At 36.0% G+C, this 23,507-nt stretch overlaps 1 protein-coding gene across 7 annotated transcripts in view; it reads left to right on the top strand.

Annotated features, from left to right (window-relative positions):
• LOC148956169 (hypoxanthine-guanine phosphoribosyltransferase-like) overlaps positions 1-23,507 on the top strand; it is a 114,961-nt gene that overhangs the window by 83,380 nt on the left and 8,074 nt on the right. For 6 of the 7 annotated variants that reach the window (XM_089097459.1, XM_089097547.1, XM_089097379.1 and 3 more), the window contains exons 4-5: positions 10,368-10,554; positions 19,007-19,217. In XM_089097459.1, the coding sequence (XP_088953585.1) occupies positions 10,368-10,554; positions 19,007-19,217 (398 nt within the window). The remainder of the gene's footprint in view (positions 1-10,367; positions 10,555-19,006; positions 19,218-23,507) is intronic. The other variant, XM_089097592.1, reaches the window with a different exon arrangement.

Raw genomic sequence — 23,507 nt, 5'->3', positions numbered from 1 at the left:
AATCTGCAACTTTGATTTTTTGCCAGAAGAAAAATATACGAATATAGAAGTTCGTTACATAAGTTAATCTGTAAATTACGTCAGAACCAAATTTAGAGACAGCCATTTAGCAAAAGAAAAGCAAAATTTTATGCAAGTTTTGTTTACTTATTCAATGACGGCAAGCCAAAATAAAAGCTGCATTAACTAAAAAACGATCAGAAATTAAAAAAAAAAACAAGTTTTTTAAACTGAAAGTAAGGAACGACATTAAAACTTAAAACGAACAGAAATTATTTCGTATATGAAAGGGGCTGTCCCCTACTCAACGCCTCTCTCTTTACGCTAAAGTTTGACTCTGTCTCACGACTTTATTTTTTTTAAACAATAAAAAACTTTAGCGTAAAGAGCGAGGCGTTGAGGAGGGGACATCCCCTTTCATATACGAAATAGTTTCTGTTCGTTTTAAGTTTTAATGTCGCTCCTTACTTTCAGTTTAAAAAACTTGTTTTTTTTATTTAATCTGAGTACGAGATTTAAGAAAATTTGGTGTACAAGTAAAATGTTTCCTACAGAAAAAAAAAATTGAGAGTTAAGGATTACAGGTTGGTTTTCATAGAATAATTTTCTAGACATCTAGAATAAGTACAGAATTTGATATTAGTGCTCTGAAAAAGTAACTGCATAGAATTGTGATTGCTTTGTCTTGCTTCTTGTTTATACTTTATGGTAAGCTAGAAAAATAATATAATTGGATTTGGAAATGCCTAGAAATTTTGCAAAACTCAGAGGAACTTTTTCTCTCTGTGTCATGATCCTCATAAACGACTTTTTTCCATTTCTATCTCTTACCGTCGCCGATTACAGACCGATGATTATAAAAAAAAGAAGAAACATGTCAACGCGTCATAATTGCTAGTCAATACAATCACAATAACGTGCCTAAACCACTATGAGATTTTGACGACTCAAACTGTTACAGAGGTCAACAAAGGACTTTAGGTCACTAATTTTGTTCTGTCTTTATTTATTACTGTGAAGTTTGGTTTAAAAATACAGTGATTTCCTTTGCTATTTTTACCTTGGCTAACTCATTTGTTCCATTGTGTAATTAATAATATGGATGATTAATATACTATATTTATTTCTTCAGTTGATTAATTGCAGTGCTTCTAAATTCAAATTCTTACTCTCTCAGTGGCATTTCATTGCATTGCAGTGCTTTTTAATTGGCATTTTAATTACAGTGCTTCTAATTTCAACTCCTTACTCTCTCAGTGGCATTTCTCTCAGTTGGCATTTCAATATGATGAGACATTTTCCTTCTTTTTTTTTTTATATTGCTTTGTCTCTTATACAGTAAAAGTAATATACCTTTACTTTGGTCCTACCTTTATGGTAAGTTAGATTACATTTACTGTGGTCTCTTACGTTCATAGCACAGTCAAGGTAATATACAGTAGCGAAATGTTTCTCCAAACATGACACACGTTTCATAGACACGTTTCATCAAATCGGCGCTAAACATTTGTCATTGCGCGTGCGCGAAGGCGGGGTTATAAAGAATATACTCAGGGACCCAGCCAACGAAATTCTAATATCACAGGCTTCAACGAGGTGAGGAAGGTTTGAGGAATTTATCAGGGGCAGAATTGGTTGCTGAAAACGAATATAGGCGGGCGCACCGAAAATTTTGTGTGCCAAAGGAGATACCAACTAATTTGCATAATAGATGACGTCATCAGCTATATTTTCGGTTTTTCAACCTAAATGAAAAGTTTAAACTTAGGATGTTAGACGGAACAATATACCGAGAGAGAAAAGAAAAAAATGATTTTCAAAATTGTATATAGCTTCCTAACTTCACATCATTAAAACCAGACACCTAAGTGGTGACACCAGAAACCAACTTTCCTGTACTTGCATTAGAGTTATGTTCAAACGGGAAGGACAAGAGCAATTGGGGTTGCACAGGAAGGTGACAACACCTTTGCAACTCCATTCTTTTAGTGGCGTCAAAACAGAAGACACTTTGAATAATTTAAAGTGCACAGATACTGAATCCCAGCCTCGACAGAAGTATGTCCAAAATAAAAAAAAATTAGCTGCAGAAATAGAGCTTTTAATGAAAAAAAGAGAAAGAAAAAGAATCTAAAGAAAATGACCACAAAATACGCATGTGTTATACATCTTCGGGTGAATCATCACACTTTCCGGTACAGGCACACAAAACATCACAAAATCTAAGAAGGCATTTACAGTTCTTGGAGCACTTTTTCCTACACTCACAAAAGAGTTGTGAATATTCCGACGGAAGCGAGGAAGCGCTTGAAACAACAGGAAAAACATCTTGTCCAGAAAATTGCCATCCATAACTCAAAGGGCTTGGCAGACATGGTCTTGCAATCAATGAGGCATTCCAGATTGCAAGCTGATAGAAAGAATGCTTACAATGTTCCACAAACGCCCCCTCTGTAGGAGGCAACACTTTCAGCTCCTTCTTAGAGAGTACAAGTGTACTTGTAAATCACTGAGGGAAAACTGATTAGGATCCCTTCCATAAGCGCTGATTATCAGCTTTCTTGCAACATCTTGGAAGGAGAACATACTGGCTTCCGTGAAAGTTTCATCTCTCAACTACTGTATTGCAGACTGAATCTCCCTGTACAGACCGCTCTTCTTGGCGGAAGCTAAGAATGTTCGTTTTACTTTAGATAAAAAGTAACTCGTTGCGTCACACGCTGAAATGCTATGAATGAATGCCAGGGAGTTCAACATTTGCTTCTCGGTTCTCGGGAATAGAAGATCAATGGGGATATAATAATTTTGAAACTTCGCGAGGAGTTGAGGCACAACATTCTCCCCAGGAAAAATGTTAAGGAGACGAGGGAATTGGTCTACTAGTATCACAACTATATCAGTATCATTAGCACAAACAGTCACCCTTTTAAAGTCGTTTCTGAAGCAAAAGGCAACGTGAGCCATTCTGGTGTCCGCTTCCTCATGTGTGCCACAGAAATTCCTCGAAACTGAGCGAGTCAACATCAAGACTTAAAAACACAGCTCTCATCCTGTCTTCAAATCCTCTTTTAAAGTCCAATTTTACCTCTTTTGGTTTCCTAGCAAGAAATCACTTTAAACACTTATCGTGGTTCTTCGACTGATGGGCAACAAGATCAACGTCGTTGCATCGATGAAAGACGTCTCGCTCTTCTGCAGCAAGCTCCTCTGCCTTTTTAACAATTTTTAAAGGCACTTGTGGTTAAAAGAGACCTTAACTTGTTACTTCTCCTCTTCTGGCTACCAGGTTTTCCACAAAACAAACAATGGAGATTGTAATCAAAACAACCATTTTCACTAGATCTGGTATTTCATATTTTGTCACTGACAGTGCCTGGTTCCAGTTTTTCACATGGGAACTCTCTGGACGTTTTCTTCCAACATGAGGGGTGCCATTTTGGTTTGTTTAGAAAGAATCTTAGTTAACCCTGAAACAGCATGAACTGCTTTAGATGTCTCTGGCACAAAATGCATAAAGCAAAATCAAATGTTTTTCTTCTCTTAGGACTTGAAACAAATTTCAGTCTTCTACTGACAATAGCCTCCATCTGAAAAAAATATAGAACTGTTAGAGCAACAAATTGCGAATGCTTGGGTAGAGACAGCAGAAAGCTGTCGAAAAGGAGAAGCAAAAAAAGAGAGAAGAAAATATGACAAAAAAGCACAGCTAGCATTGTATCACTTCACTATTTTCCCCATTACATGTTGCAAATGAGTGAAGATTCATATTTCACTTTCTAATTTCAATTTTGTAGGCCTTCAATGGTTTTAAACTATGCCGAAAGGTTTGTTGTAGCACTTGAACCGGACAACAGTCTAAACTGTTTGCCGTTTCTGAACTCCTGAAATGGCAAACCGAAATGTGTCAGGCAATGAAAAGCAGTACCATTTTGCTCTAGGCAAACCAAGTGGTTCAGACAGTCATCAGGTTTAAGTGTTAAAGCAGGCCCAAAGCAAAACTTTGCATCTTAAAATCTTAACTGGAGATCAAGTAAACAAACTTATGCTTTCTTTAGTGACTGGCAGCTAGATCTGTTTGCCTCACACCTTTCAACTCTGTAAGTTCAGTACCATAAGTGCACAGCAACTGAGCAGAATTACCATAACAAATTTTAAGGCTTACACTCGCACAGTTCCGGTTCTGCAAGATAGAAAATAAAGCAGCCGAATAGGGCCATCAAATTTTTCGATCTCCTGAAAAGTTAGAAAAGTGGACTGGTTTAAGAACAAATTTTATAGCACATGAGAGAAAAGCAGAGATAGAAGGAGGGGAGGCTAGCTGTTTACCACGCTAATTATTTGTTAATATTTCACCTCCTACAAGTGTATCTTACAAAAGGGCATGTTGTATCTATTCTCAGCAATACTGATATTTTGAGCATAGGAGTACCCCCATGAAAGTAAAAGCTGTGTTTTTTTTTTTTTTTACAAATCTCTGTCTCTTCATCCTGCATCACTGCAATTTTTTTTCTTGGGAACACCCCCGCCTTGTCGGTGGCAAATGTGATTTAAGGTTGAATTTAAGATTATTAAGATAGTTAAAAATTAGTCTTATGTTTAGAATCAGAATTTCATCCTGAATCCAGATATAACATTCATTTCTGTTGCAATTTTTTTTAAAGTTATTGAGTTCTCTAATCGGAAAAATCCCACACCCAAACTTGCAAGCAAAGGGAGCCTGCGCGAGAATCGTGCTGGTTCAAAAGAAATCTCAGCGATGTTATGGAATGTTCACGCGTCCACAAAATTGGAAATGTCCATGCATCCACAGTCAACAAAATGGCGTTCTATAAGAAAAAACAAAGAAAGTCTGAAGAATTTTTGTAACTTGTTCAAAAGAATTTGCAACGGAAATGAATGTTATATTTGGATTCAGGATGAAATTCGAAATGGAAAAGTAGGCTAAGTCTATTTCTTAGCTATTTCAATAATGACCTAGGCTAATATAAAAAGTTACCAAGTTATCTGTGCGACTTTACAGCCCAATTGACTAGGCTAAATAATATTCAGTTAGAAATAAGATGTTTTTATCAGGAGCAACTAATCTGCACTTTTGCCAAGTTGGAAGCTGGTTGCTAAGTTATCACTAGTTGAAAAAGTCTGTATGTTTTAAACAGCAACAGTCTAACACACCACTCTCCTGCAGGATGAACGCATACAAAGTACTGGAATCCTTAGCTGTGTAGTGAACCTGCTGCAAAAACCAAATATCAGCTGTTTCACTTAACAGTTAGTCAGTCCTTTGTCGGCTTTAAAATCTTCGATTATTAACAAAGTGATGACATAGACGTTCGCGTAATGAGATCGCATTGCTAGGTGGCGCTCCCGTGAAATTTCCGCTAGGTGTATAAGTGTAGCGCAATGAAGGTGTCTGAGCGCGGAAAGATCTGGGTCACATCGGGGGAGTTAGGGTGGGGGTAGGGGAGAGAACTTGCAAAAATACTTAGTATTGCAAAGAGCATAGCTTTTTCACGCTAATGTCGATCAGTTGAAGATCTCGTAAATTCTTAACGCTTGCAAGTGCGAATTAAGGCAAGGTAAATGTGAAAAGTAGACTTGAGGGATCATATTCCCCCTCTACTCTTGAAATCCCTCATTAGTGGAATTGGATCAGAAATTGCACTCATGGAGAGATATTCTACCAGACAAAATGCTAAACAAAAAAACTCCCCAGAATAAAAATATACCCAATGTTTGTTTTTTTCCTATTTCTGCAGATACGCCCTTTTTGCCATTGGCGCTAGAAATTTTGAATGCGCCACCAGATATTCATTTTCAGCGCTTGTTTCTGCCCTAGATTCCATATTCAAATCTTCTTCAGCTCGTTGAAACCTGGTAACTATTTTCTAGCGATCTTTCTTTATCGTGGATCCTTGACTAATAAATTTGCTTGCGTTATGTTAGGTATGTTTAAAAAATCTATAATGGAGAGTATGGGAATTTTTGCTTTTGTATATTACTTCTATTGTGGTTTATAAACACTAAAATGCGATTGAAAGAAGATGTTAGACTATACATTTGTGAGATAATTTGCTCTTTAGCAATTTTCTTGGCAATATGAGTAGCCAAAAACCGTAAAATGTACAGGAAAATATAGACATGTATGCGCATAATGTATATAGATCGATATACGCGTTGCGCCCCCTCATATACGTAATAATTTCTGTTCGTTTTAAGTTTTAATTTTGCTCCTTTCTTCAGTTGAAAACACTTTTGTTTATTTAATTTCTGCTGGGAAATTCAACGCCTCCTTCATGGAAAATTCTTTCCCCCATGAAGAATTCCTCCATGGAAAGTCCTCCCGCGTAACCCCCTCTCCCTGATGCCCCCACCAGAAAAAAATTCCCCTTAAAACGTCTGTATGCTTCCCAATAACCAATACTAGCCTATATGTAAACAATTGGCAAAGTTCATAACTTGCAGCCCTTCCCCCGGGGAGTATGAGGTTAAGTCATCCTCAAAGACATATTTATTAAATTTTTCGACTATACTGAAGAAAATGGCTATCTCAAAATTTTGATCGTGTGACTTTGGGAAAATATAAGCGTGGGAGGAGCCTAGTGGCCCCACAATTTTTTTTATGAAAGATCTTAAGCCTAACTGGCCAGTCATGACAAAATAAACAAACAAAGAGAAAAATCTCAATGAAAAAAAAAACAACAAACGAGACTGCGGCCAGTGGAGAGAAAAGAAAAGACAAATGCGAAACAAAGCGAATATTTCGCCTGTATCACAAACAAGGCGTATTCAGCACGAAAGACAGAAAAAGAACAAGATAAAAAGAAAAAAAAAACAAAACAATTTAAAACTAAAAAACCAATAAAACCACCACCAAAAAAAAAAAAAAAAAATATTCTACGATTAGCGCAAACTGAGCCGTGCAGGGAAAAGATGCTGTTATGGAGTTACTTTAGTGAGAACACCAGAGCAACTGAGGAAAAAAAAAATGGGGATTACTTTAACTATGCTGTTGCGAAATAATCCTTTTATTGACTATTATTGAAGGAATTCGTTTTGGTCTAGCAGATAAAACAGTCCCCTGGTGATTATTTATCATCTTAATTCCCTTATTGACTGTTGATTCAGTCTTTAGAAGATTGTCATAAATCGGGTCAATATTTAAACTACCTGTGTCCCTATTTATTGAAAGGTTAGCAAATATATGTTTTTAAATTTAAATGGCTTCTCTCGCCCATTGTGTCTACCCCTTATCATTTGAAATAGCAAAGGCCCCATCAAATTTTACAAAGTGATCGGGTTGAAACCAAATATGTTCTGCTAAAGCTGAAACAAAAGTTTCTGGAGGCTTGCTTAATTGTAGGGTTTTTTTCTATTGAATTTCGGTGTTCAATAAACCTTTCAACAAATTGTTGGTGAGTCCTACCAATATAGAACTTCCCACAAGAACACGGAATTTTATGCACCCCACTTACTAAATTTCCCAGGGCGAAATCCTTACCAGAACTAAAGAAACTACCCATTGGCCTCACCGATTGGAAACATGTATCAATATCAAATTTACGCAAAATCTGTGAAAGTTTCTCACCCAAACCAGGTACATATGGCAATGAAATGATACTTTGTGATACATTTAGATCTAAAGACAGAGAAACCCCAATAGCCCTACTATCATGTTTAACACGTCTATTTTCAATTATTTTGTCAATAAACTTAATTGGGTAATTATTACAAAACAAAACATCCCTCAAGTATAACAATTCCGAATCCAGAAATTCCTGGGAACAAATTCTAAAGGCTCTATCCACCAGTGAAATTACAAACCCCCGTTTCATCGACATAGGGTGGCAAGAATGAAAATTCAAATACCTATCATTGTGGGTAGGTTTTCTGTAAATCGAGAAAAGTAAATGGAGATCCCTTTTAATTAATAAAATATCCAGAAAAGGTAATTTATTATTTTCCTCAAAGCCAACTGTAAATTTAATATTTTTATCAAAACTATTTAAATGCTTACAAAATAGGTCTAAGGAGTCCAATCCATGTTTCCAAACGCACACCACATCATCCATGAACCTACCCCAGAAACAAGGGGAGATTCTAAAACTTTTTATAGCGGAGGTTTCAATAGCATCTATGAAAAGATTTGCCAATAAAGGAGAGAGAGAGAAGCCCCCATAGGTAACCCAAAAATTTGTCTATAAAACTCCCCTCTAAAACCAAAATAAAATGAAAATGCATTTACTAGGATAATTAGTTTCATAATGACTTCAATATCCAAACTGGCAAAAGTCACATCTTGTATTAAATCAAAGTGTTTTTCTAATTTACTTTTTAAAATGTCCTCGCACCTTTTTAAATCACAATTTGAATACATGAATACAACATCGAAACTACACAGAATTGAACTATCCTCCAACGTGAAATTTCTCAAATTATATGTAGGATCAGTCGAATTTTTTTCAATATTATATTTGTGTTCCCGAAAGTGGACGCAATGCCAACGACAACCAGTTTCCTAATTTAGGAACAGGTGACTGAAAACTTGACACAATGGGGTGGGGGGGGGGGGCTCCAGTCGTATGAATCTTAGGCAGATCATAGATCTTGGGTGCCGAACAACCCCTAGGATAATATTTGTTATAAAACTGTGGGTAATGTGTAAATTATTTTTCAATGACTCCAATTCCTTTCTTGTTGATTTTACATTATTATCTGTAGGATCAAAATCAAGTTTTTTGTATGTAATAGTGTCAGAAATAATGGATTTCATTTGATTATTATAGTCTTCAGTGTTCATAATCACAATCGTGTTTCCCTTATCGGCTCTGGTGATAGTAAGGAATTTATCCTTTTTCAAATCTGAAAGTATAATGTCATTTTTTTGTGAGATGTCTTTACCAATTAAGCTCATATTAAAGGTAATTAGTTTTCTTGCGGTCTCGGATCTAAGTTCTTGAGGACTTTCAACTTTATCTATAGAAACCATAACTCCTGACTCCACATTTGAAATTATTTTTGAATACGAGATTGGTGTTGGAAAACAGGACTTAGAACCCCTCGACAAAACTGCCTCCTGTTGAATTTTAAGAGGTTTAGAAGACAAATTCTTACTTGCTGGACCCAGACAAAAACGAGGACAAAAAACATCTGAATCTTGGAACTTCTCAAACAAAAGTTTATTAAACTTGTCAACCAGACGAACCTTAGACAAATGAAAATCATGGCGAAAAGATCTAATGGCCATTTCCTTAATTCGCATAAAAATGTCAGATGGAAGGTTGTTCCTTAAAAGGGTTTCAACAGAATTTATGTCACTTAGACAGTTGAAAACGTCTCTGTTTTTGTTCAGAAATTACGTGATTTAAAGCCATTAGGCTTAATTTGTTTTTTAATTTTGTTTCATTTTCAATTCCAAAACGGGCACATATTTTAAAAGATTTCGGAATCACCGATTCCTTCTTGCAATTTTTTAAAGAAATTTTGTTGATTTAACAAATTAGCATGTTTTTTAACCAAAGACAAATACTAGTTGACAGAAACGGCTAATTGTTGCCCGTACAATTGACGAATGAAAGGTCTTAAGCCGAACTGGCCAGCCATGACAAAAAAAAAAAACAACAAAGAGAAAGATCTCAATGAAAAAAAAATAAAAAACGAGACTGCGGCCAGTGGAGATAAAAGAAAAAGGCAAATGCAAAACAACGCGGATATTTCGCCTGTATCACAAACAAGGCGTCTTCAGCACGATAGACAGAAAAATAACAATATAAAAAGAAAAAAAAACAAAACAAGTTAAAACTAAAAAACCCTATAAAACCACCACAAAAAAAAAAAATGATAAGATTGGCGCAAACTGATCCACGTAGGGAAAAGATGCTATTATGGAGTTACTTTAGTGAGAACACCAGAGCAACTCAAAGTTGCTCTGGTGTTCTCGCTAAAGTAACTCCATAATAGCATCTTTTCCAGGAATGAAGTAGAGACCAGGTTTTGTTAATAAAATTAAAAGAGTTGGGGGCCGTTTTAGGACATTCTTATTGCCCTTGGGCCCTTGGGAAAAGTGTTCCAATTTGGAACACTTGGTATATCAAACCTGGCGGAGATCTTGCTTCTTGTTTGAAACCTACAAACAATAAAAATTAGCTGTTCAAAACGAGGCTATAGGATCTAGTTTATTTTTTGGAGTGACGCTTTCTTGGTAAAAGTTCTTGTCTATGATTGGTTGATAATATTTTGTTGCTGGCCCTAAATTCGTTTATTTCAACAAGCTCAGCAACAGAGTAGTGAAGTAAGAGCTAATCTTAACATTACTATTTAAAATTTGGAGATTTTTTTTAAATAATATCTATCTTTTCTTCTTGTTTCAGGATCGAAAAGATAGCCAAAGATATTGTTTTAGACTCCTTTGGCGAACCAATTACAGCCGTATGCATTTTAAAAGGAGGCTACAAGTTCTGTTCAGATCTGCTTGACAAAATCAATGTTGTCAATAGGTTTCAAGCTAAAGGGTCTGCTCCTGTCAAATTAGAATTTGTTCGGATCAAGAGCTATGTGGTAAGTCCACTTTTGACATTCTTTCTTTTTTTGCAAACTTAACATTTTAAGATGGTATTAACCTCGTCTCAGAGAAAGGAGGGTCAAAACATAAAAACTGGCACACAGGGCATCCATATGCCATCCTGCATAGTTCTATGTGCTCAGACGCCGTTTTACTCTCTTTAGACTATCGATGGCACCCCTAAAAGCCCAACATTTTTAGAAAAAAGATGTTTTTACATTTGTAGAAAAAGATACCTGTCGTATTATGATTTTGTGAAAATATCAAAACACAAAAAACTAAAGCCTCAAGAGGCCTATATAGAAATATGACGATGTAGAATAGTTCAATAGAAACCAAAATAGTGAAAGAAAACAAAAACTTGATCAAAATCATTTGAACAACAACTTGTTTTGTTTTGGAACATAAGATTTTAGAATTGGATACTGATTGGGAACGTCCATCACTGGCTCGTCTCTTGTAAATTTTTAGTCTGAAGTGATGCTATTGCTATGAACATCTCATTGCAACACCAAGCCGGCTCTGGCTAACACAATTGCGAATGCTCCCCCTCCGTCCCGATCTATGTAAAGTTTCACTCATTACCTCCTCCCCTTAATTTTTAACCTCCTTTGATCACTTTCTTATAACCTATTCCCGTTCCGTTCGGGGACAACCTGCTTTTTGTTTTGTCCTAGATGTATGGCCAAAAACCAGAATCTTTGGCAATCCATCATCTCTGATCTGTAGAACTTGGCCTAGCCATCTACAACTTTCTTTCATTTTAGAAAGACAGAACAATATTTTGTACAGCTTATTTGTTTTATATAGGGTCAGTCAGACGAAAAGCTCCCACACTTAAGATCGGCACGAATTAAAGTCCAATAGAGTCTTACTTTCCTGTTTTATACCATTCCAAAAATCTTTGCCGTGCTCCTGAGGGCGAAGTCTGTCAAAATAATCCATGTAAGAGAGGATAAGAATATAGCCCTACTTGGCCCCCGATTTTACAATTACTAACCTCCCTTCCTATCTTAACCGCAGTAATATTACAATCGTACTTAGCACTAATCACTTTAATGTACTTATCTGGGATACCCCACAAGGATAGGACTTTCAATATTTTTTTTCTTCTATCAACCGAATTAAATACCTGCTCCTAATTTATAACAGCAAGGATTAAATGGGTGTCATAATTCAGGCATTTTTGAATTATTAATCTTAAGGAAAAAATTTGGCTGGTGAATCTTTTCCCGCTTGTAAAGCACGTCCAGTTCTTTTTCAAAGTTCTATCTAAAGCATCTTTTAGTTTAATAAATATCATCATGCTTAGTAATTGGCTTCCCATAGAAATCAAGATAACCCCTTTTTAATTACTACACTTATTTTTATCACTTTTCTTATAGAGGAATTTAATTAAAGTTTTCCTAATATCACTAGCTACTTCCTCTTTTTAATACATTAAGACTTGTTCTAGCCTTTTCCCAAGTCTTTTGGTCTTATAAACCCTCTTTTCATCCATGCGACTTCCTTCTCTTGGCTCAAGAGTTGTTCTAGCCCTTTTCCAAACCTCTTGTTAAAATTTCTGAAATTATTAGTTCTTCTTACATCCCCTAGCATATTCCAAGAGCAAAAGTCCTTTTCCGGTGGTTTTAGTGTCTTCCACCCTTATTTACTCCTATCCGCCGTACCTCTCAGCCTCCCTAGTCTTTTTTCAAGCCTCTTGGTGATATTTCTGAAATGATAACTTCCTCTAACATCTGTTAGCTTATTATAAGGAAAATGTCCTTTTCCCGTGTTTTTTTTTGTCTTCTCCAGCCTTATTTAGTCCTATCGGACGTACCAGTAGCATATTTTAGGCTATTCCAAGAATAAAATTCATTATCCGGTTTGGTATGTTCCACCGTTATTTAGTCCCGTCGAACAAGCTTCCCGGAAAAAGAAGTATTTAAAAGCCATATTAATCTTAAGACTGCGAAATTCCTGTTATAATGCACACAGCCCTTTTTCATGCTCAAGCATTTGAATTTTGGAATCATAATGCGTTGATACTTTCTGAACAACCTCAAACTTGAAATAATCAGAGGCAACGCTATAGCGTTGCCTATAGTAAAGGCCATACGCCTCCAATGTTTTACTATTATTTATTAGTGTTTTTGCCAGAGGCACTTTATATGGAAGGGGTCGTCGTAGAAACTTCAAAGGGGGCTCATTCGATCGGAAATCAAGAGTTCTAGTGCCATTTTTAATAGTCGAAAGTGATTGGAGGGCAACTAGCCTTCTCCCCTAGCCCATCATTCCCCCAAACACATCCAATCAAAATTGTGAGATAGCCATTTTGTTTAGCGAAGTTGATTTCCAGATAGAAAATATGTTTTTGAGGAGGACACTCCCCCACGACCCTTAGGGCAAGGGTTTTAATTTATATCCTGAGGGCATATAAGGTTTTTATAGAAGCCGTTGTCGTAGAAAAATTGAAACAGGCTCATTCGGTTGGAAATTCAAAGGGCTAGTGCCCTTTTTAATAGTCGAAAGTGGTTGAGGGCAACTACCCCCCCCCTCCCGCGCCCATCATTCCCCCAAACACATCCAATCAAAATTTTGAAATATCCATTTTGTTCAGCGTAATTGATTTCTCGATAGAAAGTATTTTTTTGAGGAGGACACTCCCCCACAACCTTCAGGGCAAGGGTTTTAAGTTATGCCCTGGGGGCATATAAGGTTTTTATAGAAGGTGTTGTCGTAGAAACTTCAAAAAAGGCTCATTCGATTGGAAATTCAAAGGGATAGTGCCTTTTTTAATAGTCGAAAGTGATTGGAGGGCAACAAGCCCCCCGACGCCCATCATTGCCCCAAATACATCCAATCAAAATTTTGAGATAGCCATTTTGTTCAGCGTTGTTGATTTCCAGATAGAAAATACTTTTTGAGGAGGACACTCCCCCAAAAACCTCAGGGAAAGGGTTTCAAGTTATGCCTTGGGGGTATATAAGGTTTTTATAGAAGGTGTTGTCGTCGAAACTTCAAAAAAGGCTCTTTCGATTGGGAATTCAAAGGGCTAGTGCCCTTTTTAACAGTAGAAAATGATTGGAGGGCAACTAGCCCCCCCCCCCCACATGCCCATCATTCCCCCCAACACATCCAATCAAAATTTTGAGATAGCTATTTTGTTCAGCTTAGTTGATTTACAGATAGAAAATATGTTTTGAGAGCATTTTAAGTTATGCCCTGGGGGTATATAAGGCTTTTATAGAAGGTGTTGTCGTAAAAACTTCAAAAAGGGCTCATTCGATTAGAAATTCAAATGGCTAGTGTCCTTTTTAATAGTCAACAGTGATTCTAAGGCAACTGACACCCCCTTCCACGCCCACCATTTCCCCAAACACATCCTATCAAAATTTTGATATAGCCATTTTGTTCAACGTAGTTGAAAGTTTTGGAAATTATATGTTTGAGCAGAACACTCCCCCCCCACACAGTCATCAGGGGCAAGAGTTATAAGTTATGCCCTGCGGGCATATATGGTTCTAATGTAAGGAATGCTCCTATAAACTTCATTTGATTGGAAATTGAAAGTTCCAGTTCACGTTTTAAGCATCAAAAGATATTGGAGGGTAACCAGCTCCCCCCCCCCAAAAAAAAAACCGTTTTTTCCCAAATGCATTTAATAAAAATTTTAAGATAGCCATTTTGTTAAAAATAGTTCACAGATTATATAACAAAAATTCCGGTGTCGACACAACCCACCAGGGCCCGGGGGCAGGCGTTGTAACTTATGCCCAGGCGGCAGATATGGGTCTTATGGAAGGGATGCTCGTATTAACTTCAAAGGGGGATCATTTGATTTGAAATTGAAAGTTCTAGTTCACTTTTTAAGAGTCAAAAGAGATTGGAGGGCACCTAGCCCCCCCCCCCCCCGTTCCTTTTCACGCCCTTTTTTCCTCAAACCCATCCGATAAGAACCTTAAGATAGCTTTTTTTTTTTAAATAGTTCAAAGACTATATAACGAAAACTCAGGTGTTGATACAAGACCTGCCCGAGGGCAGGTCTTCTAAGTTATGCCCTGGGGGAATATATGGTTCGTATTGAAGGGATGCTGTTAAAAAAATTCAGAGATGACTCATTTGATTGGAAATTGAAAGTTCTAGTTCAGTTTTTTATAGTCAAAAGAGATTTTAGGGCAACTAGCCCGCCCCACGCCCCTTTTTCCCGAAATGCATCCAATAAAAATTTTGAGATAGTCATTAAGTTAAAAATTGCTCAAAAGTCAGGTAACAAAATATCAGGTGTCGTCACAACCCTCTTGGGCCCGGGGGCAGGCGTTGTAAGTTATGCACTCGGTCATATAGTGTTCGTGTGAAAGGGATGCTCTTATAAACTTCAGAGAGAGCTCATTTGATTGGGTATTGAAAGTTCGAGCTCACTTTTTAATGCTCAAAAGAGATCCAAGGGCAGCTAGCCCCCCCCCCCCACGCCTTCTTTTTCAAAACCCATCTGATGAAATTTTTTAGATAGACATTTTGTTAAAAATAGTTCCAAGGTCTGATAAGAAAAAATCTGGTGTCAATAGCAACTCCTTTTGAAAGGGATGCTTTTGAAAGGGATGCTTATGAAGTTTATAAACTTCATAGAGGGCTCATTTGATTGGAAATTGAAAGTTCTAGTTCACTTTTTAAGAGTCAAGAGAGTTAAACTAGCCCCCCCCCACGCTCTTTTTTCCCCAAACCCGTCCGCTACAAATTTTGAGACAGCCAGTGTCTCGGAAATTGTTCAAAAATTAGATAACAAAAACGCCCCTCAGAGCCTGGGGGATAGTCGTTGTAAGTGTTGTCCTGGGCGCGTATATAGTTCTTATGAAAGGTATGCTCGTATAAACTTCAGAGGGGGCTCATTTGACTAGAAATTGAAACTTCTAGTTCAAATCTTAAGAGTCAAAAGATATCCGAGGGCAACTAGCCCCCCCCCCCACACACCATTTTTTCCCCAAACCCATCCGATAAAATTTTTTTAATACCCATTTCATTAAAAATAGTTTAAAGGTCAGATAAGAAAAATTCCTGTGTCGCTGGAACCTACCAGGGCCCGGAGGCAGGCGTTATGAGTAATGCTCTAGGGGCATATATAGTTCTTATGGAAGGGATGCTCGTACAACCTTCGGAAAGGGCTTATTTGATTAGTAATCGAAAGTACTTGTTAACTTTTTAATATTCAAAAGATACCGGAGGGTAGGTAGCCCCCCCCCCCTCCTCTATGTCTAAAATGCATCAGATAAAAATTTTGAGGTAGACATTCTGTATAAAATACTTCAATGTTTATATAAAAAAACTCTGGTGTCAACACAGCCCCCCAGGGCCTGGGGGTAGGCGTTGTAAGTTAGCTCTGGGGGCATATAAGGTTGTTATGGAAGGGATGCTTGTATAAACCTCCTAGAGGGCTCATTTCATTGGAAATTGATTGTTGTAATTCACTTTTAAGAGTCAAAAGTGATTGGAGGGCAGCTAGCCTCCCCCCAAACTCCATTTATTTTTTCCAGGAGGCACTTCAAATAGAAAGGGTCGTCGTATAAACTTCAAAGGGGGCTCTTTCGATTGGAACTCGATAGTTCTATTGCCCTTTTTAAGAGTCAAAAGTGATCAGAGGGCATCTGGCCCCCACCCAAGCCTTTGTTCCCCAAATACATTTCATAAAAAATTTGAGGTAGCCATTTTGTTAAAAATAGTTCAAAGATCATAAAACAAAAACTCTTTTACGTATAGACACTTCGTTAAGAATAGTTCAATGGTCAGATAAGAAAAACTCCTGTGTCGACACAAACCTCTTCTCCCCCAGGGCTGGGGCAGGCATTGTAAGTATTGCTCTGGGGGCATATATTGTTCTTATGGAAGGTATGCTCGTATAAACTTCAGAGAGAGTTCATTTGAATGGAAATTAAAAGTTGTAGTTCATTTTTTCAGAGTGACAAAAGATCAGAGGGCAACTTGTCCCTCCTGCCCTCCACGCCTTGAGTGTATCGGATGGATAAACCCATCCGATAAAAATTTCAGGTGACCATTTTGTTAAAAATAGTTCAACCATCAGATATTAAAACTCCAGGGTCTACACAACCCCCCCCCAGGGCCCAGGGGCAGGCGTTGTAAGCTATACTTTGGGGATACATATGGTTCTTGTAGAAGAGATACTCGTATAAACTTCAGAGAGGGCTCATTTAATTGAAAATAGAAAGTTCTAGTTCACTTTTAAAGAGTCAAAACAGACCGAAGCTTAATATAGTCCCCCCACGCCCTTTTTCCCCAAACCCATCCGATAAAAATTTTGAGATGGCAATTTTGTTAAAAATATTTAAACATCAGATAATAAAAACTCCGAGGTTGACACAAACCCATCTTCTTACTTTGATATTGTTACTTTGATATCGCTTTTGACACTTTGATGAATATTTTTTTTTTTTTTTTTAAGTTTGACTTTGAGATAAGGAATTTTTAGAAACTTTGCAATCAAAAACCTAAAACCTACTGCGTTATTGGCGCTTGACTGAAAATTATATGCGTCTTGAACAGTGTTGGAAAGTTTAAACATCATCAAATTGAATATTTGATGTATAATGATGTTAATTGTTGAAAAATCCATCAGTTCAAGTTCCGTTTTCAGTTAACCAATGACGCAGTAGGCTTTTGGTTTTTATTTACAGTTAGGAAAGGAGGCAGTATCCAAACACTTATTTGTAGGGAAACTATATTCGTCTTTAACAAGTTTAAAAAGAGCTATTAAATTAAACTGAATATTTGATGTATAATGATATTAATTGCTGAAAGCTCACCAGTTCAAAATGTTACTATAATTTTAGTGCTTATTTTCAATATTAAGTTCGTAAGAAAATATTTGTCATAAAATTGATTTTCAGTAAAGCGCCAATGACGTAGTAGGTTTTATAGTGAGAGGAGGTCGTACCCAAACTCTTGCTTGCGGTGGTTTTTGTTTGTTTCCAGCTTGATTTGCATTCAATTTAAGTTTCACTCGTTTTAAGATTTATTTATTAATTTACATTAATATATATTGTATGTTTGTTTGCATTGATTGTTTATTTAATTTCTGTTCGTTTTTAGTTTCATTTATACTTCAATAGAAAAATATTTTTTTTCGTTTTAAGCTTGATTTTCATATTCAATCTAAGTATTACTTGCTTTAAGATCTATTTATTCATTTATATTATTACTTGTTGTATATTTTTGCTATGATTGTTTATTTAATTTCTGTTCGTTTTTGGTTTCATTTATTCTTTAATAGTTATTTCTGGTCGTTTTGAGTTTGAATTTTAAAAGGTATTTGTGTTTGCTGAGCTTAAGTTTAAAATGTTCTTTACTTTTCTTTGAAAAACTTATTTTTCGGAAAGTTTTTTTCAATTAATTGCAAAAGAGGACGACCGGAGAGGGTAAATTAATTTCAATCTGTGGGTGCGTGACTTTCCAAAGGTGGACCGATATATATGTTCGTTTTTTTTTAAATAAATTTTTATTGAAAAAGTTATTTCGTAATGTCTATTTAGCTAAAGGAATCATTATTTCTTCGGACAATCTGAAAGGGAATATTTCGGAATAATTATAAAATTTAGAAAGAGGATACTGAGACGTATATCTGTCACCTGTGTGATTGCGCAAAGGTTTTTATGCTTCTAATTTCATAAATAAAACTGACTGTCTAGTGTCCAGGAAACCGGTAATCCAGAATAGAAAGTTGGGTGCCATATCTGAAATCTTGACAAGGTATCCAAAGTATTCCCGCTAATTAGATACGAATCATGGTATAAACCATAATCAAACAGCAAACATTGGAATTGGACTAGAATTAAGAAAAGTTGAAGTTTTTATCATAGTTTTAACCGGATGTTTCAGTAAGTCGTTGGAAAGAAAAGTACAATTCAATGTTTCCGTACGCCCCTATGTCCCTATGCAATGTTGCAGTATAACCCGTATGTTCATAGGAAATATTGTGAAGCCCCTCCCCCTTGTTCTTATGCGATTTTATAGTATTCGGGGTATCTATGTACTTGGGGTACACCTTGCATTCTCTACTATTGACTGAAGAGAAATCTATATTAATATCAAATATTAACTTAAAAAGAAGTAGGGTAAAGCAACTACTGCATCCAATTTGTTGCAATAAGACCAACTTTATAAACGGTCTGGTTGAAAAACACGAGAAGCTTTGGATGATTTGCCCTCTAATTATGCGTTGCAATCCCAGCCAAAAGGCAGAGAATCAGGAGATCGGTATCATCGCTACTCAGACCACTAGTCAGTATGCGAAAAATTTCGTTTGTTGACTCGTTGTGTTGCAAGCTGTGTCCAAAAAAAATCCACTGTCTACCAAAAAATAAATTAATTCGTGCGAACGAAGTACATGCACTCAACTTACTTAGTTTTATGACATTATTGAATGACATCTGAAGTTTAATGACATTATTTTTTCAGAACGAGAAATCAAGTGGCACTGTTGAAATTGTAGATGCTGCTAGTCTAGATGTTAAAGGCAAAAACGTGCTTGTTATTGAAGATATTATTGATACAGGAAGAACGATGAAAAAGCTTTTAAATACTTTGACCTCATACAATCCTAAGCAAGTTCGAGTGGCTTCGTTGTTGTTAAAGAGAGGTACTTCATTAACCGGCTATAAACCAGATTGTAAGGTTACATGTTTATTTTCGACCTGTTTATTTTCGTATATCAGTTTGCCTTTTATATAAATGTATATGCATATATATATATATATATATATATATATATATATATATATATATATATATATATATATATATATATATATATATATATATATATATATATATATATATTTCGGATTATTATATTTGTGGCCACAAACTGTTTGAAAGGCGGTTTTTTTTTTGAACCCGCATACCCTATATCGGTAAATAATTTCTGAGATCACACTGGCTACGCATGAAAAAAACGAAGAAAAAGATTCATAAACAAGACAAAACGGGGATAAAACAGCCAGTGAAGTGTGGAAAAAAATGTGCAGATATTTCGGTCGAGACCTCTCCTCGACCATCTTAAGTGCAGAATAAATAACCAAATCTAAAAACAAACACTAAAACTAAAAAAAGAAGATCCTTTCTACTTAACGGTGAAAGGGAAACCGAAAAAAATACGATAAGAGTATTTCTAACTTTTATTTTATGTAAAGCTTTTCTAAAGGCTACTCGCTTGCCAGGCATGGTATTAACAGAGATAGGCTGTGAAACATGGTATGATGGACATAATAAGTTCGATGGATTAATAAGTTCATTATAAATGGGGCTTAGATAGGTTTCACCAGTGTTTCTATTAAGAGCGGCCTTTCGGTGGTTATGCTTTTGATTTCAACCCTCTCCCTGAAGACTTACATGAGGCTTTTAACTGGACAATAATGGGTGCATTATCAAACAAAATAAAATTGTGTGGGTTTTCATACACGTGTCGAGTCAAGGTGGAATCAAAAGTCTCAGGCCTTTGGCGTGGCTTCGTGGCTTTGTCGATTGAAGACCATTGTTTTGATAACCTCTCCTTCAATTGTTGGTGGGTCCGTGCAATATAGAAACAGCCGCAAGAACGTCATTGTCATTTTAAAAAAATCAAATAAAATACAGAGCTTTTTTTTATCCGACTCGGAAGTCTGTCTATTGTCAAGTGGTTTTAAAAATATAAGAAATTGCAGTAAAATAAAATGTATTTGAGCCTAAATAACTTGAAGAATATAAAAAGAAGTTGTTTTTTTACAATCCTCATGCGCTTATAGCCTATGTAGTTGAAGCCAAATAACTGGGTAATAAGAAACCCTCAACTGAATCAAATTGTGAAAGAAGATTTTGAGCATTGGATTAGGAAGAATACATCGCATAATATACAAAATATATTTGCATAATATTAATGTCTATTTTCGTTAGGGGGAGCAAAATACTAAGATGCGTTTCATTTTTGGCTCAATCATGCCTAACTGTCTACATCCTGAACAGCTATTTTAGAATTGTCATTTGTACTCATCATTAGTAGGTAGAATTCATGATGGTAATTGAGAAGAAAAGGTTGAAGTAATGAAAACTTCACATCTTTTATCTCTGTGATAAAATAAAAGAACGGCGCAGTTCCGAAAAAAATATGTTTAATTTAGCTTAAAATGTAAAAATATTATGCCGAATTTAAGTTCTTATACTTAACCCTCATCCCTGGGCTTATAGTTCGAAAATTGTGTTGCGATTATCTTTTGACCAGAATAGAGAACTGAATGAAGATTGAAAATAGCTTGAAAATTGAACGTTGTTCCTGCGATTTGCTAATTTTGGAAATATCAGATTTTCAGTTTTATTGTAATGCATAAAAATAGTTTAAAAATTCGTTGGAAAAGGAGGGATAGATCCTGACAGGAGGACTTAAAAATAATTCTGTGACAAATATAATGATCCAAATTTCTGCTCAAAATATTCGAAGTATTTTTACATTCATTTTATTTATTTGCTATAAAAGTTTTTCCTAGACCTTCTTTTTTCTTTCATCGACAAATGAAATTCTATTTAAAAAGTATGACCTTTTCCTTCTTTATTTATTTCTGGAAAATGTGCTGTAGCATGCGTATAAGCCTGAATGTGCATTGTCAGTTTAATATACATATCCTGATATTTAGTAATCAAAATGTTACAATTATTTGATTTATTAAAGTTTTAAAAGTAAAAACATTTATATTTTTTCAGTAAAGTGCAAGTTTTGTTCTGGCCATGGAAAGGCATAGGGGTTTTGCGCCCAACTTATGTTAATTTCTGCTCGTTTTGAGTTTGGCTCGGTTATTTATTGCAATTTCTGTTTACTTTGGGTTTTATTTATTTATCAATGCTGATTTGTGGTAGTTCCAAGCTTGGTAGATTATTTGATTTTATTTTTGCTCATTTTTTGTTTAATGGAGTTCTTTACTTTTCTTTGAAAAACTTATTTTGTGGAAGAAGTTTTTTTAATTAATTTATGTTTGTTTTATATTGACATATTCTTTTCAGGGAAAAAGAAAATAATACTTTAAATCTTTTAGTTTTTTAAGACTTTATAGTTTTGCATGCTATTTGAATGCTGGAGAAAAATTTTCAGCAATTTTTAACAACTTACACCTTTTTAAAAATCTGGACACAAATAGTACTGTTTAACTTAGTTTTATGCCTCCTCTAATTGACCTGAAATGGAAAACTTGATACCATTCGCAAAAACATCTGTTTACTTTCTTTGATAGCTTGAATGCACTTTTAATTTGGTTAAATACTGGTTGAAAGCTATTTTGATTTGGTTAAATTTTAAGAGCAGAAATGGGAGGTTTGGCGTGGGAGGGTGGTCGTGGAAGGGGGACTAGTTGCCCTCAAATCAGTTTCGACCATTAAAAAGGGCCATAGCCCTTTCTATTTTCAATCAAAAGAGCTCTTTTCGATGTTCCCACGACACCTCCTTTGATATGAAGTGCCCTGGTCTAAACAACAACAAAAAATAATACATTATATCCATATCGATCTTTACTATAAAAATGCCAAGCCTTCCAATCACTTTCTATTATTAAAAATGGCACTAGGCCTTTCGATTTCTAATTGAATGAGCCCTTTTAGAAACGACAATGCTTTCTATAAACACCTTATATGCCCCCATGGCATAAATTACAACCCTTACCCTAAGGTCTGTTAGGGTGGTTGTCATCTTCTAAGACCCAATTTCCGGAACGTTCAACTACGTTAAACAACATGGCTATCTCAAAATTTTGATTGGATGTGTTGTGTGAAATGGTGGGCGTGAGAGGGATGTTAGTCGCCTTCCAATCACTTTCGAATATTAAAAAGGGCACAAGGCACTCCAATTTCCAATTGAATGAGCTCTTTTCGAAGCTTCCACGACAACTTCTTCGATACGAAATACCCTGCTCTAAAGGAAAGAATTAATAAATAATACTGTCCAACATCGTTCTTATATGCCCCCAGGGCATAACTTAAAACCCTTGCCCTGAGGGTTGTGGGGGAATTTCCCCCTCTTTACTTAGTCCCCGTTTCTTGTCTCATTCTGTTCTTTAGATTTTCTTGTCTCATTCTTTTCTTTTTGAGTGTCCCTGTTCTCTACTTAGGTAGCGCGATCGTGCTGTCTATGATTTATACAACAACTTTCTATATAAGCCTTATATGCCCCCAGGGCATAACTTACAACCCTGGCACTGAGGGCTCTGAGAGGTTTATCATCCTAAAATACGATAAATAAAAGTTCAAATAGGGATAAAATCCTTTTTATAGACAGTGATGATGATAACAGTGATAGAAATTCACTTAAAATACCAGATATTTCGGTCATATATACAGTGACCGTCATCAGTAGTAAAACCCAGTTTTACTACTGATGACGGTCACTGTATATGTGACCGAAATATCTGGTATTTTTTGTGAATTTTGTGAATATCTATCACTGTTATCATCATCACTGTCTATTAAAAGGATTTTATCCCTATTTGAACTTTTATTAATCGTCATGGAAAGGCAGTGTGGTCTCCGAAATTATCTATATCCTAAAATACCTAATTTCCCCAGAACGTTCAACTACGTTGAACGACATGGATACCTCAAAATGTTGATTGGATGTGATTGGGAAAATAGTGGGCGTGTGATGGGCGTTAGTCGCTCTCCAATTACTTTTAATTATTAAGAAAGGCACTAGCCCTTTATATTTCCAATTGAATGAGCCCTTTTGAAGTTTCTACGACAATGCTTTCAATAAAAACTTTATATGCCCCAGGGTCTAACTTACAAACCTTGCCCTGAGGGCTCTGGGGGGAGGGGTTGTCATCCTTTAAGACACAATTTACAAAAATTTCAACTACGTTGAATAAAATGGCTATCTAAACATTTTATTGGATATGTTTTGGAAAATGGTGGGCGTGAGAGGTGGGTTAGTTGCCCTCAAACCACT

The sequence above is a fragment of the Artemia sp. Qi Xiang Cuo genome, chromosome 1 (assembly GCF_049724085.1).
Source record: "Artemia sp. Qi Xiang Cuo chromosome 1, ASM4972408v1, whole genome shotgun sequence".
NCBI classification, from domain to species: Eukaryota; Metazoa; Arthropoda; class Branchiopoda; order Anostraca; family Artemiidae; genus Artemia; species Artemia sp. Qi Xiang Cuo.
Note: the sequence above shows the minus strand (reverse complement) of the source record. Positions and strands in the feature narration are given on the sequence as shown.